The sequence below is a fragment of the Anopheles darlingi genome, chromosome 2 (assembly GCF_943734745.1).
Source record: "Anopheles darlingi chromosome 2, idAnoDarlMG_H_01, whole genome shotgun sequence".
Lineage (NCBI taxonomy): Eukaryota > Metazoa > Arthropoda > Insecta > Diptera > Culicidae > Anopheles > Anopheles darlingi.
Window position 1 is genome coordinate 92,240,137 of NC_064874.1, and position 11,765 is coordinate 92,251,901.

The 11,765-nt window shown below is 49.3% G+C and overlaps 2 protein-coding genes across 3 annotated transcripts in view; one reads left to right on the forward strand and one right to left on the reverse strand.

Moving 5' to 3' along the window:
* LOC125951823 (protein mothers against dpp) overlaps positions 1-9,643 on the reverse strand; it is a 28,288-nt gene extending 18,645 nt beyond the window's left edge. The window contains exon 1 of one of the 2 annotated variants that reach the window (XM_049680893.1): positions 9,160-9,643. The gene's annotated coding sequence lies outside the window, so the exon portion shown is untranslated. Of the gene's footprint in view, positions 1-3,948; positions 4,696-9,159 lie in introns of those variants that run through there. The other variant, XM_049680894.1, reaches the window with a different exon arrangement.
* A 458-nt stretch (positions 9,644-10,101) lies between these two features.
* LOC125951829 (polycomb protein EED-like) lies at positions 10,102-11,664 on the forward strand. The gene is made up of 3 exons (XM_049680901.1): positions 10,102-10,275; positions 10,346-10,651; positions 10,714-11,664. Exons 1-3 carry the CDS (start codon positions 10,177-10,179, stop codon positions 11,602-11,604), a joined length of 1,296 nt encoding a protein of 431 aa, XP_049536858.1. The 5' UTR covers positions 10,102-10,176; the 3' UTR covers positions 11,605-11,664.
* The last annotated feature ends 101 nt before the right edge of the window (positions 11,665-11,765 follow it).

Genomic DNA, 11,765 nt, shown 5'->3' on the forward strand with positions numbered 1-11,765 from the left:
GCACTGTATCGCCAGCATCGTTTCCTTGTTCGTTAGCCCTACACTACAGACACTGACCCATCTTGAGGATCTGTACGGGTGCATTTTGCTCCAAGATCCAATCCAGTCCCCCCCATCCTGCACTCGGGAAGACTGTCTGACTCTTTGCAGTTCGTTAGCGGACTTCTAGGAGTGTTTAAGACTTTATGACTGAACATATCACATGTGCCATACTCATAATTATCATTTAGAGCAAAAGCACTGACGAAATCATATTTTAGATATCAATATCGATATATCAAAAGTATTCCAATAGTTTATTCCTTAAATTTTAAAAACTCAAAAAGAACAATTTGTACAATTCCAACAAAAAATTTAAATATATAGAGCATAGACATCTCTTTTTCAGTGTCATTCCAAATAAATCTAACAGATAGATCTGCGGTTTAAACATTTTCCAGTGTAAAAGGCACGGTTGGTTTCCGACATCGACAGCAGTACATTTCAATCAATGGTAAGCATGCTTGACTTTCAATTAGGAGAACCGACACACCAGAAAACACATGTGCACTTCATCCTTGGCGTATGTAATCAACGGGTAAATATAAATATTCCAACTACTCACGCTCGACACACTCCTACGCAATCCCCCCCTCTCTCTCTCTCTCTCTCTGTCGAGGTGAATGAGTGTTCGCCTCGCGACCGTGTGTGACGTATTCATTTGCAAAAGGATTTGCTCGATTGATGACGAGCAGTGGAGCACGCGCTCGCGCCTCTTGTCCATCAACATGGTTTTAGTCGTGTATGGCGTGGGGAGGCCGCGTTCGCCTGACGCGATTAGACGCTTCCGTTGGTCACCAGCATCATGGTGGTGCAGCGTGTGCTTCATGGCAACGAGGCGGGGAGGGGCATCCACTTGAACCAGCAGAGAGCACGATCAGCGCGCATCCGCTCTCGTTTCAACTTGCTTTAGGAGATAACCAGGATCGAGGTGGTGGTGGTGGGCATTAGAAATCAAGAGCGGGGTTCTGGTGCACCGAGGGGTATGATAATTGGATGACGATTGATGGAGGCGATTTATTGTGCAGCCTAAGCATTGATTAGCGAGGGAGAGAGTGCGCACGCTTGCGGCTTCTGATTGCTAACGGTACAGCCGATCGCAAATGGTCATTTGAACCTCCTGTGGGGTTCTGCCACAGGACATTAAGTAAAGGTCTAGACGAACAACTTCCAAGTGCCCTCTAACAACACCAGCATAGTTTCGCATTTGTCAACCACAGAGACAGAGACGGTTCTAGACACTTATCGTGACATGCAATATCTACCTGCGCACACAAGCCATCACGGTGAGCACACGGATTATGGATTCAATATTCAACCACCGATTGCATTCGTTATTTCAATTTACCGATCTCGCCGTCCATCGGCGGGATGATTGTTCGCAATTGAAAGCGAAAAAACGCGAGAGAAAAAGCTAAAATTGGAGCTACAGAGTGTGGGCTCTGGGGTAACTGTAACTGAGCACAGTCTGCCGACAGCTGCATATGATCGTCATAATGGCAGCCTGTGTTTGCTGTTTCTCTAGTCAATCGAACGACCGTTTGCATGGTGATCATTATCAATTGACAACGGAACATCGAGCATAGGCAATCGCAACTGTGGCATCGGTTGCTCCAGGCTGCGTTAGTTACAACGGGATCCGAAGGAATGATGGTTTATGGCAACATAATTCAAGCAATTGAAAGAATAAAAACGGCTGAACGAACATAGTATTATGCGATAATCAGATACCAATGCAACAGGTCTGAAAGTAAATTGTTTATATATTGGTATTTCAGTACTACAATAAACCATCATTGAGATTTATTGGTAATTATAATAAATAACAAATTTGTTATCATCAAACCAAATACGACATCTTTTTTGTGAGATGCATCCAGCAAAACAGTATGTTCTTTTTACCCTCATCGTCTCAACAAACATTTCCCCTAGTTCAAATAATTTTCATTCGTTGTATTGACTCCAAGGAGAGCTCCAAGCTCCAAAGGCAAAAAAACAGTGGTTGCACTGCGTTGTATAGTAACAGGGCATGCGATCGAACACCTTTGACGCATTGGCAAGGGTCCTTGGCATTCGTGGTGTGTGCATCAAATGCCTCATCCCTGGTATTCCCGTTTTTCTGAAAGGGAATCATTAACAAGTTTCCTCCCTTTACCAGGAAGTCCCCACAAACACATCGTGTTATTCTGCGCTCACATTCAAGTAAACAATAGCGACAAGCCTTACCAACATCACTACCACCAAGCAATGCCAACGTCAATTGCAACTTTTTGCAATTGCATGGTGCACCCTCCGCACCGTCATCGTGTGCTGCAATTAGAAACCCCTTTTGATTGCCTGCCACCATCGAACCAAGCCAACACAACGATGACGACGAGCGCACACCGCTACTAAGTGTAGAGAGGGCGCTTTTCATTTATATTTTTCCTGTTATGCTTCTCAATGCGTTCACCACCTCCTCGTCCTGGCGAGGCGATATTTACTGGCAACCATTAATTACATCGTCAGCTGGATGACGGAGGAGAAGGTCATTAGGAATGTATTCGTATGTGTACGGGTGTGTTGGGTGGGGGCTGGATCCTTCTGGGTAATATCCTTCGAGAGAGGGAATCGCAAAAATGATTGACATTACGCATTGACCTGTGCATTGCGCAGAGCTGGATTCGTTCATTTTCAACGATACACAATTGAATCCTTAAAGCAAGCAACATCTTATAGTGTTTGCCTCATTCATCAATCGATTGAAAACAATAAAAAACACCAACAATTATGCCTTAATTACTAAACAAATGTTTTAGCTTGTAACAGTCATCTTGGCAGGTGTTGTTGCGAACAGAAAGTTTTCCTTTTCCGACTTTTTCTCGAGCGTATACTATTGCAATAAAAAACTAATTAGCATGAAATTACAATTTTCCCTTTCTTTTTTACTGAACACCATTCCGAACAATCGTTTACGACTTCCGCATTCGTTCTCACTTCCTCCTATACATTTCCCATGAAATTCCCTTTTTCATTCAAGCGTCTTCACGAAATGGGTTAGCTGATGCCAAACGACAACCCGTCTCTCGAGGATCACCAACAGATGAACGTCGAGCAGATGAGGAGATCATGCGGTTGCTAGTGAAAATTCTCGGAACGAATCCAAAAAATCTGTTTCCTGTGAAGAAAATATGAGCACGCACACGCCGCCACCGCCACCGCTGTCCTTCGCGATTTGCCAGGCTAGCCAACCAGACGACAGCCGCGCGACTAGCGACTAGATGGCCAGGATAGCGAGAGGTGCAACAGGGTGCTGCGGCGCGAGCCAAATGGACTGACAAATATTTGAGACGATCAGCACAGCAGCAGCAGCAGCAGCAGCACAGCTGACAAGAGAGCAGAGCACCAACCAAGCTGAGGATCGACGAGATTCACGTGCGATAAAATTAGCAACGCGAAACTACCCGGCACACGTCTTATTTGTTCGCGTTCCCACAAAACGTTCCCTGCGTGTCATGAGGAATGTCCCCTTCCTTCTGAGATAAGCTGCGTTTCATCGGCACGTCACAGGATATATGATTCAACCAGCAACTCTTTGAACGAAGCCGACAAATTGCCGATTGAAAACATAGCAAAGATGTCCCTTGACAATTTGATAACGATAGAAAATGAATTCACAATAGATGAACATAAAAACGGAATAGAAATCAATCAATTCATTTTAGAAATGAGTCCACGTCAATATAGACAACGAACGCTCGCATATGAGGACGATGAGAGCAGCATCCATCGGGATTCCACTTACACTAAACCAATGCTGCTATTTTGGCGATCGATCGAGAGAATGGTTGCTCAATGTGAGCGGAACACATCGGGCCGACAAGAGAGAGATATCGCTAGGTGCATCCACGTACAAACCAAACTACTTACAACATCATGTCCGAGGATCGCGGTGATGCCATTTTGATGATCATTTTGTGTAAGTAACAGCAGCTGCCGGTGGGCTTTTAGTTTTTTGATTTTAGGTGTCCCGTTTCAGCCAGAGTATGATCGTTGCCGACTGCAGCAGTTGATGGTGATCTCTTGTTGGCGAACACAGACCCCGTCCACTATCAACAACACTCGATACGCATTATGTAATGCACTCTCTCTGTTAGGCTCACACCGAGAACGGGAGGATTACAATTGCCAACATTCCCGTAAAGGCAGCAAATGCTGAACAACACATTTCGCACGAGGATCACTTCAAAATTTTATATGAACCTCCATCTTTTACACCGACCGTTCAATGGAAACAATCCGTCCTGGTGTCCTCGCTGCGACTACCAATCCGTTCGATAACGTTAAACCGCGCGTGCGACATGCAAGCGATATACTAAATACCCGAAACACCGACTACCGATCTGGGGAGGAGTAGCTGTCTGTCTGCCAACCAAACCAACCAACGAACATACGAAAAAAAGACAAAGAAAGGGAACATCGACAGCAAGGATGCACCACCATCCCCCATCGCCGTCTGGTGTTGGATGTAATTAAAGATCGGAAATCTCGCTTTCCGTTCCGGTCCTCCGTCGTGCGCCGCTCTTCTGCGTCGCGTAAAGAATGTCGACTCGTGCCCCAACAGAGAGATAGAAAGAGAGCGAGTGAGCGTGCAGTGTCGCTACGAAATGATCGAGAGTGTTGAGTTTTGATTTCCCTTTTCCCATTTCCCATTTCCCTGCTCCCCCCCATCGGTGGTTTGGGTTTCCACTTCGATTTCGAATCCTTTTGTTGGCACACAGCTCACTGGCGAAGACGCAGATCTGTTGCTGCTCGTCTCGGTCGCCCCAGAAGTTCGCGCGGCGCGAGAAGGTATGTCTCGCTCGCCAAGCGAATTAAATACCCGCGTACAGGCAAGACTGAGCGTCTCTGGTCGCCGGCCTGCCGTGGCCTTTTCGTGCTGTCGATTGAGATGCAGCTTCTCTTTGACGTAAATGATGCTCGGGAGGGGACTGTATATACTCTGATGAGCTGATGTGGGACTCGATCAACGATCAGTCGATCGATCGAGAGCGCAAAGTCCAAACCGTTGAATGGAGCAGCAGCATCGCCGGTTAGGTTCGTAGACACGACGCCCCGGTTAGATGCATCATACCGGCCCGGGGCCAAGGAGAGCGTTGGTTCGATTGCACTTGAGCAGCACATCGCCGCAAAACAATCGATCGATCGATCTCTCGAGGGTCTGAAAGGGTGGCGGCCATCGTTTGCCATTAAAGTAATCTAGGCTTTTGGTCGTAAAACCAAACATAAATAGCACTTGCTTCCCACCCACCCCATACGCTCTAAAGTACTATAAATCATTCTACATCCCGTTCGCGATTGGACGCGAGACACTTCAAAGCGGCGGTGCAAAGATCACCTCGACCCCGAGGCGACCAGTGATGAACTAGAAGCCTCACTTCCGACAACAGCAGCAACGGGAGCAGCCCGGTTTGCTGTCCCTTTATCAATGAATCCTCTCCTGGCAAGCACTACAGACCGCGTGATGCCGCGACGCACTGTTCTTCACACGCTGCTGGGGGAATGGACAGGATTTCCGAACTGAACAGCGAGAGAACCCTTGAGATGATCGCGGGATTTGTTCGAACCACTAGAGGTAGGATTTGAAACAATTACTGCATCGTTGCACCCTCCCCCGGCCATTGTAAACGACTTCAACTTCACCACCTGGCATCTAATCCGCGGCAACATTCCACGGTTGTGATTGCCGGTTTGCTGCGAACCAGAAGTCCGGACTCTCTGGCCATCAGCATCTGAATCAGCAAATCGTCGAACGGAACAGCACACACATCATATCGGGAACACGCTTGGCGGTCAAGCACCGCTAGGGCGAGGAGAGAGCATATCGCGTCTGATAATAATAGATTTTCTGTGCGAAAGTAAATCGCATCCATCGCGCGACACCCGCGTTCCCGCGTTCATCAATCCGTCTTCTCTGGGACACTCGGACGACACCGCGAGGTCTGGCCACGTCTCGTCACCGTCACCGCCGTCGTTGCCGCCTCACTAGCAGTCGGTGGAATTTTCGCATTTTTCGCGAGCCACATTTTGCTCGAGATGAAACTATGTAGCGAGCGGATGGTGTTTATGTTTGGCCGTTGCTTCTCGGCCGGCCAGCAGCGTAAAGTAATCAACTAACCGTTGGACCTTGACAGAAGAACGACGACGAGGACGAGGACGAATGCGATCTAACCGAAGCTACCTGATGGTGGTAACAGGGTAGTAGCACTCACTCTGCACGCCGAGGAGGATGCTGCAACAGCATCTACATTTAACGTGTTTAGCGTTCTGTTTTTGCTAATACGTCGCAGAGAGTAGTGTGGTTTTTTTAAGCCTCGAATGTGTTTGTCAGATTGTTTGATGGACAGATTGCTGGACACAGAATGTATGATTCAAATAGTTCTAATTTGATATTTCTTGGAACTTGGTCTGTTTAGGTATTAATCAAACAAAAAAGCCTTGCAAAAGGGATCCGTATCATACTGCAGATGTTAACCACATCCTTCAGCAATATCCCTACAAAACGGCGAAGCGAACAATATTTTCAAATTAGATTCTCCTTTTTCCTTGAAATCATAAGTAATGCAAAACCCAAACTGCTACATACCTCTCTCTGATGGCTATCACTGGTAACTGAAACTCTGTTGTCTACCCCTGCAATTTCGTACAATTACCCGACCCTCGGCGGCGTTTTACATTTTCGTCCTCGTCCGCCCGTCCGGGTGGCGACAGGTGGTCCAAAAAGTTTCATCAAATAAGACCTCGCTCCCCACCACGAACGAACGGGAACGACATACAGTCACGATATGATCACACGTAACAGAGGCGAAGGGCAACGGTGGTTACCGTAATGGACCCTTGGGCAAGGGCGCCGGGCGGACAGCAGCAGCATAAGCCACCGGTGCACACATTTTGGCAAAGAATGTCGTCGTCCCCAGCTGGCGCGACTGGGACTGGTTTTTGGCCAGCTCTTCGTCGATGCAACTTGAGGGTGGGATACATTCCGGTTTAAAAATCGTGGGCAACGGTATTGGATCATCCTTGGGTTTCGTGGAGTAGTGGGAGGTGTGTCTGGACATCCAGAGGATGATCCATTTAAATATGGTCCCGGGTCGGGAGTGATCGAAAGCACAGAGCACATCCAACGTTCCGAAAGGTAACAAGTCGTTTGCGCAGTCGAAGCCACTAGCCAAGTTCATCAATTCCAAGGATTATCATGAAGGTAATTTCGATTCGCGTTCAATTTGCGGACATCCAGTGGCTGATATTCATACCGGAGCTAATCGTCCTTGTTGTTCCTACAGCTTACAGTGATCCTCGCTATAACGCTGGGCATGGTAGCCCTGGGTTCCGCTAGTCCCCTGCACATTACAAAGGCCATCGTCAAGAAGTTCGTCGGTACACATAAGGAGCCGACGGTTCGGGCCATCGTTTACACACCGGTGGTAGCGCCACCACCGCCACCGATTATCTATTCCCAACCGTCGATCGTCGCTCCACCGACGAAACTTTCGCCAGCGGCACTTCATGCCAAGCTCAGCTCGATCCTCGGCAAGTTCGGTCTGGGTATTCCCAATTTGCCGTTCAACAAAATCCCCGGCGTTTCGCAGCTTCTGCAGCATCCTTGGCTCAAGGTGGTGAAGCTTCCGCTCGGTGGCGTATCCGTGGTGAACCATGAAACTCCCGACTACGTCGTGCCGGTCCCTGCTACTGTGCCCGAGACCATCGTACAGGAGGAGATCGTTGAGCTGCCTGAACCGGTAGTAGAGGAGCATTTCCCGTACCCACCACCGACTGTCGCTCCGGTACCAGTGGCCCCGGTAGCTCCAATCGTCCCAGTTGCTCCAGTTGCTCCAGTTGTCCCGGTAGCCCCGGTTGCCCCGGTTGCGCCAGTGTACGGTCTGCCTCCGGTTGGATTTGTTGGAACTGCTACCGATGGTGCGGTTTCTGCCAACAAATGGACCAACGAAGTCCACGAGATCGAGGGTAACAAATATGTCGCCGTCAATCTTGGAGCTCGCCATGAAGCACCCCTTCCGGTCGGTTACGATCACTCGGTTGTGATCGAGAACCTGCAACCGGCCCCCGGTACCACCGTCGACAACTATCAGCTTCCTCCTGTCGAATCGAACTTCCTGGAGACTGGTGCGTGGAACCCGGTGGTCATACAAGAAGCCATCCCCGAGGATACGCTCCGTTCGGTGGTCGGAGGCGATCTGGTGGACTTTAATGAATCCGGCAACGAAGTGAAATACATTGCCATCAACAACGGCGTACGCCATGAGGCCCCTCTGCCCGGTTACGAGCGATCGGTCGTGATCAAGAACCTGGACACCGTTTAAGGGCGCCCCTCGCTCCGCTCATCGATCGCGCTTCACCAAAGAGTCTGTAGCCACCATCCCACAACTATTTGAATAAAAAAATGCCAATGTAAAAGAAAAGATCAAGAATTTTATCGAGAAATTCCGAAACTCAAAAATGTCAATCGAAGCGACTCAAACCAATCTTCAAATTAAAATGTTATCGACTTCTTCATCGGTAATCTCCACTCGAGAGAAAAGAGAGACAAACCCGATGGCCACCGCAAAGAATGTTGCTGTTTGTTGGACAACATTTGCTGTGGAGGTTTCTGAAAAACAAACATTTTGGGGCGCTTGAGTTAGCACGCGTACGCTAAGGTGTGACACCGATCGGAGCGTGGAACCTGCCGGAGAAAGGTCATGGAGCATTCCCTCGTCGTGAAAACAATCCGTCTCTGCCGGTGGTCCCACGCGGTTTTGCATGAGCGACCGCAGTTTGGAGTTTGGATTTTGGAAGCTAAAGGGTTTATCCACTAATTTCGGAGAGCAGGGAGACTGTACCGCTCAAGAACGGTTTATTACGGTGACCAGCGCAAGATTCGCCGAATTCCATCCACGAATCACACACCTTACGTGGCCACCTTCGGCGCAGAGATTATCGTTACCAGGAAATCGACGGTGAGATACCGGGGACAGATCTGACTAATAACGAGTTTTCGCCGGAATCCATTATGACGACGCCGCTACAAAACCCACGCCACAAGAGGTAAAATCTGTATCTGTGGCCAGCCCCATTACTCACCTGCTTTTCCTCGCTTCTAGAGTGACGATGCTGGCGTGTAAGCTGCGGTTATTATCCTCGTCCCGGGCGATGAATCACGGGTCAATCCACGGCAACAACCGGGGACCACCGCAACCGAGGTTGGCTTTTTGCGGTCAATCGTTAACTCCACGGTCACGGTCACTCCGGCCGCTTACTGGGGCTTACTGGGGCTGGTTGGGGCGGCTGGCTTGCAGGCGGAAGCTGCTTCCGGATGCCGAGGATTCCCACGGCCGCCTGTAACACCCACGTCGGATACGGATTTCGTCGGATACGGATTTCGCCGGATGTGAACCTCCCAGCTGGCGCTTGGTTTGCACGGTTCCCGCAGCAACACAAAAACGGGAACACCACACCGCACGGAGGATTTAAGGACCTTTTGGCCTTTTCCCGATACAAAGCTCGACCGAGATTTGGGGAAACGCGCGGACGAACGCGACCGAAATTTTTGGAGGAACGCGCGGCCGATTTTCTCGAGTTTTTTGCGAAAAACACAAAAAAATAAAAAAAGGCCTCGGCTCGGCTGATTTATACCGGCTGGTTCAAAAGTTCGCAAGGGAAAAAATCGATTTAGAAAAGCTGTTTTCGAATTGGCGCTGGTGTTTACTGGAGAAAATAAAGCTTTTAATCTTTAAGTGCTTTCAAAAATGCTGGGAAAAGTAATTTTCATCGTAAAATCGACCGGGATTTTGTGAAGCGGTTTTCGAGATGTGGTCATAAACACGCTGAGCAGTTGCTTGTGTCGCCCGGCCAAACAATCATTTTCTTGGGCGTCGAAGAAGAAGAAAAAAAACGCGTTTTCGCAAAAAGAAGAAGAAGAAAAAATTTCCGCGCGCGGCGAATTTCGAGTGGCGAACGCGGCTGGCTAAACGCGCGCGGAATTCGCTCGCTCGCTCGCCAAAACAACTTTTTTCGCCCCGGTTTTGGCGCTGAATTTTACCCGAAAACTTCGCTGGCCGCGCTAAAACAACGCGCGGAATTGTTTACAAAACAGCCGAAATGAAGAAAATTAGGCCTTTTTCCAAGGAAGAGGCGACTGCCAGCAACGGTGGCCAGCAGAACGGGCAGGGCGAGCCTTCGGACGAAGATGATGAAGAAGTGAGTTTTGATCGCGAATCGATCGAGCGGTAATTCTTTAAGTTTGGTTTTTGGTTCTTCCGATCGTTAGCAAGAGACCTCGAGTATGGGAAGCACGTGCACGGATTACACCTCGAACGGCAGCGAAAGCCAGAACAAAGGAAAGCGACGCCGGGGAGTGAAACGGAAGCTGCCGAAAGCCGTGAAACCGCCGTTCAAGTTCACCAGCTACGTGAAGGAAGATCACGGCCAGCCGCTGTTCGGATGCCAATTCAACCAAAATCTCAAGAAGGGCGAGCTGCCGATATTCGCGGTCGTGGGCAGCAACCGGGTCACGGTCTATCAATGCCAGCTGGACGGGCAACTTACGCTAAAGCAGTGCTACTCAGATCCGGACGTAAGTATAGCACCGGTAGCGTGCTGGTGATCCGATGATAATGTTGCCACCCTTTTTTGCAGACGGAGGAGGTGTTCTATACGTGTGCCTGGTCGTACGAGACGGTGTCGGGACGACCATTACTAGCAGCAGCAGGTCTGCGTGGTGTGATTCGTTTGTTTAGTCCCGCATCTCAGAACGGCTACAAGCACTACATCGGTCACGGGCATGCCATAAACGAGGTGAAATTTCATCCGAAGGAACCGTACCTCTTGCTTTCCGCCAGCAAGGACCATTCGTTGCGGTTGTGGAACACCAAGACGGACATTTGCATAGCGGTGTTCGGTGGAGTCGAGGGCCATCGCGACGAGGTACTGAGCGCGGATTTCGACGCCCTCGGGTCACGCATCATGTCCTGCGGGATGGACCATTCACTGAAGATGTGGCGTCTCGATACGGACAACATGGTCGACGCTATTCGCTGCAGCTACACCTACAACGAGAGCATCAGTTGTCGACGGTTCCCGACGGTTAGCGAACATTTTCCCGTATTTTCCACGCGTGACATCCACCGGAACTATGTGGACTGTGTTCGGTGGATGGGAGATTTTGTGTTATCGAAATCGTGCGAGAACGCGATCGTTTGCTGGAAACCAGGCAAACTGGAGGACACTGAGGTGCGCTACAACGAGACGACCACCAGCGTAATCACCACGTTGCAGTTCAAGGAGTGTGAGATTTGGTTTATCCGATTCTCGCTCGATTACTGGCAAAACTACTTGGCCCTCGGCAATCAGGTCGGTCGTACGTACATTTGGGAGCTGGACACCGAGGACCCTGTCCGTCCGCGTGCTTCCACTCTCCAGCATCCGAAATGTACGGCGGCCGTACGCCAGACTTCGTTCTCGCGCGAAGGCGATATTTTGATATACGTTTGTGACGACGGCACTGTCTGGCGCTGGGACAAGGTATAAACGACTAAACGTCTTGCTGCATTTCCAAACGACTAGAGTTGTATTCTAGCGAAATAAACTCCCGTATTTGAGTAAAAAAAACGATCTACTTTTTAAAGGCAACGATTTAACGGACTTGCAGGGAGCTATTTAAAAGCCGCTCACTTTCGACAGCTGTCAGT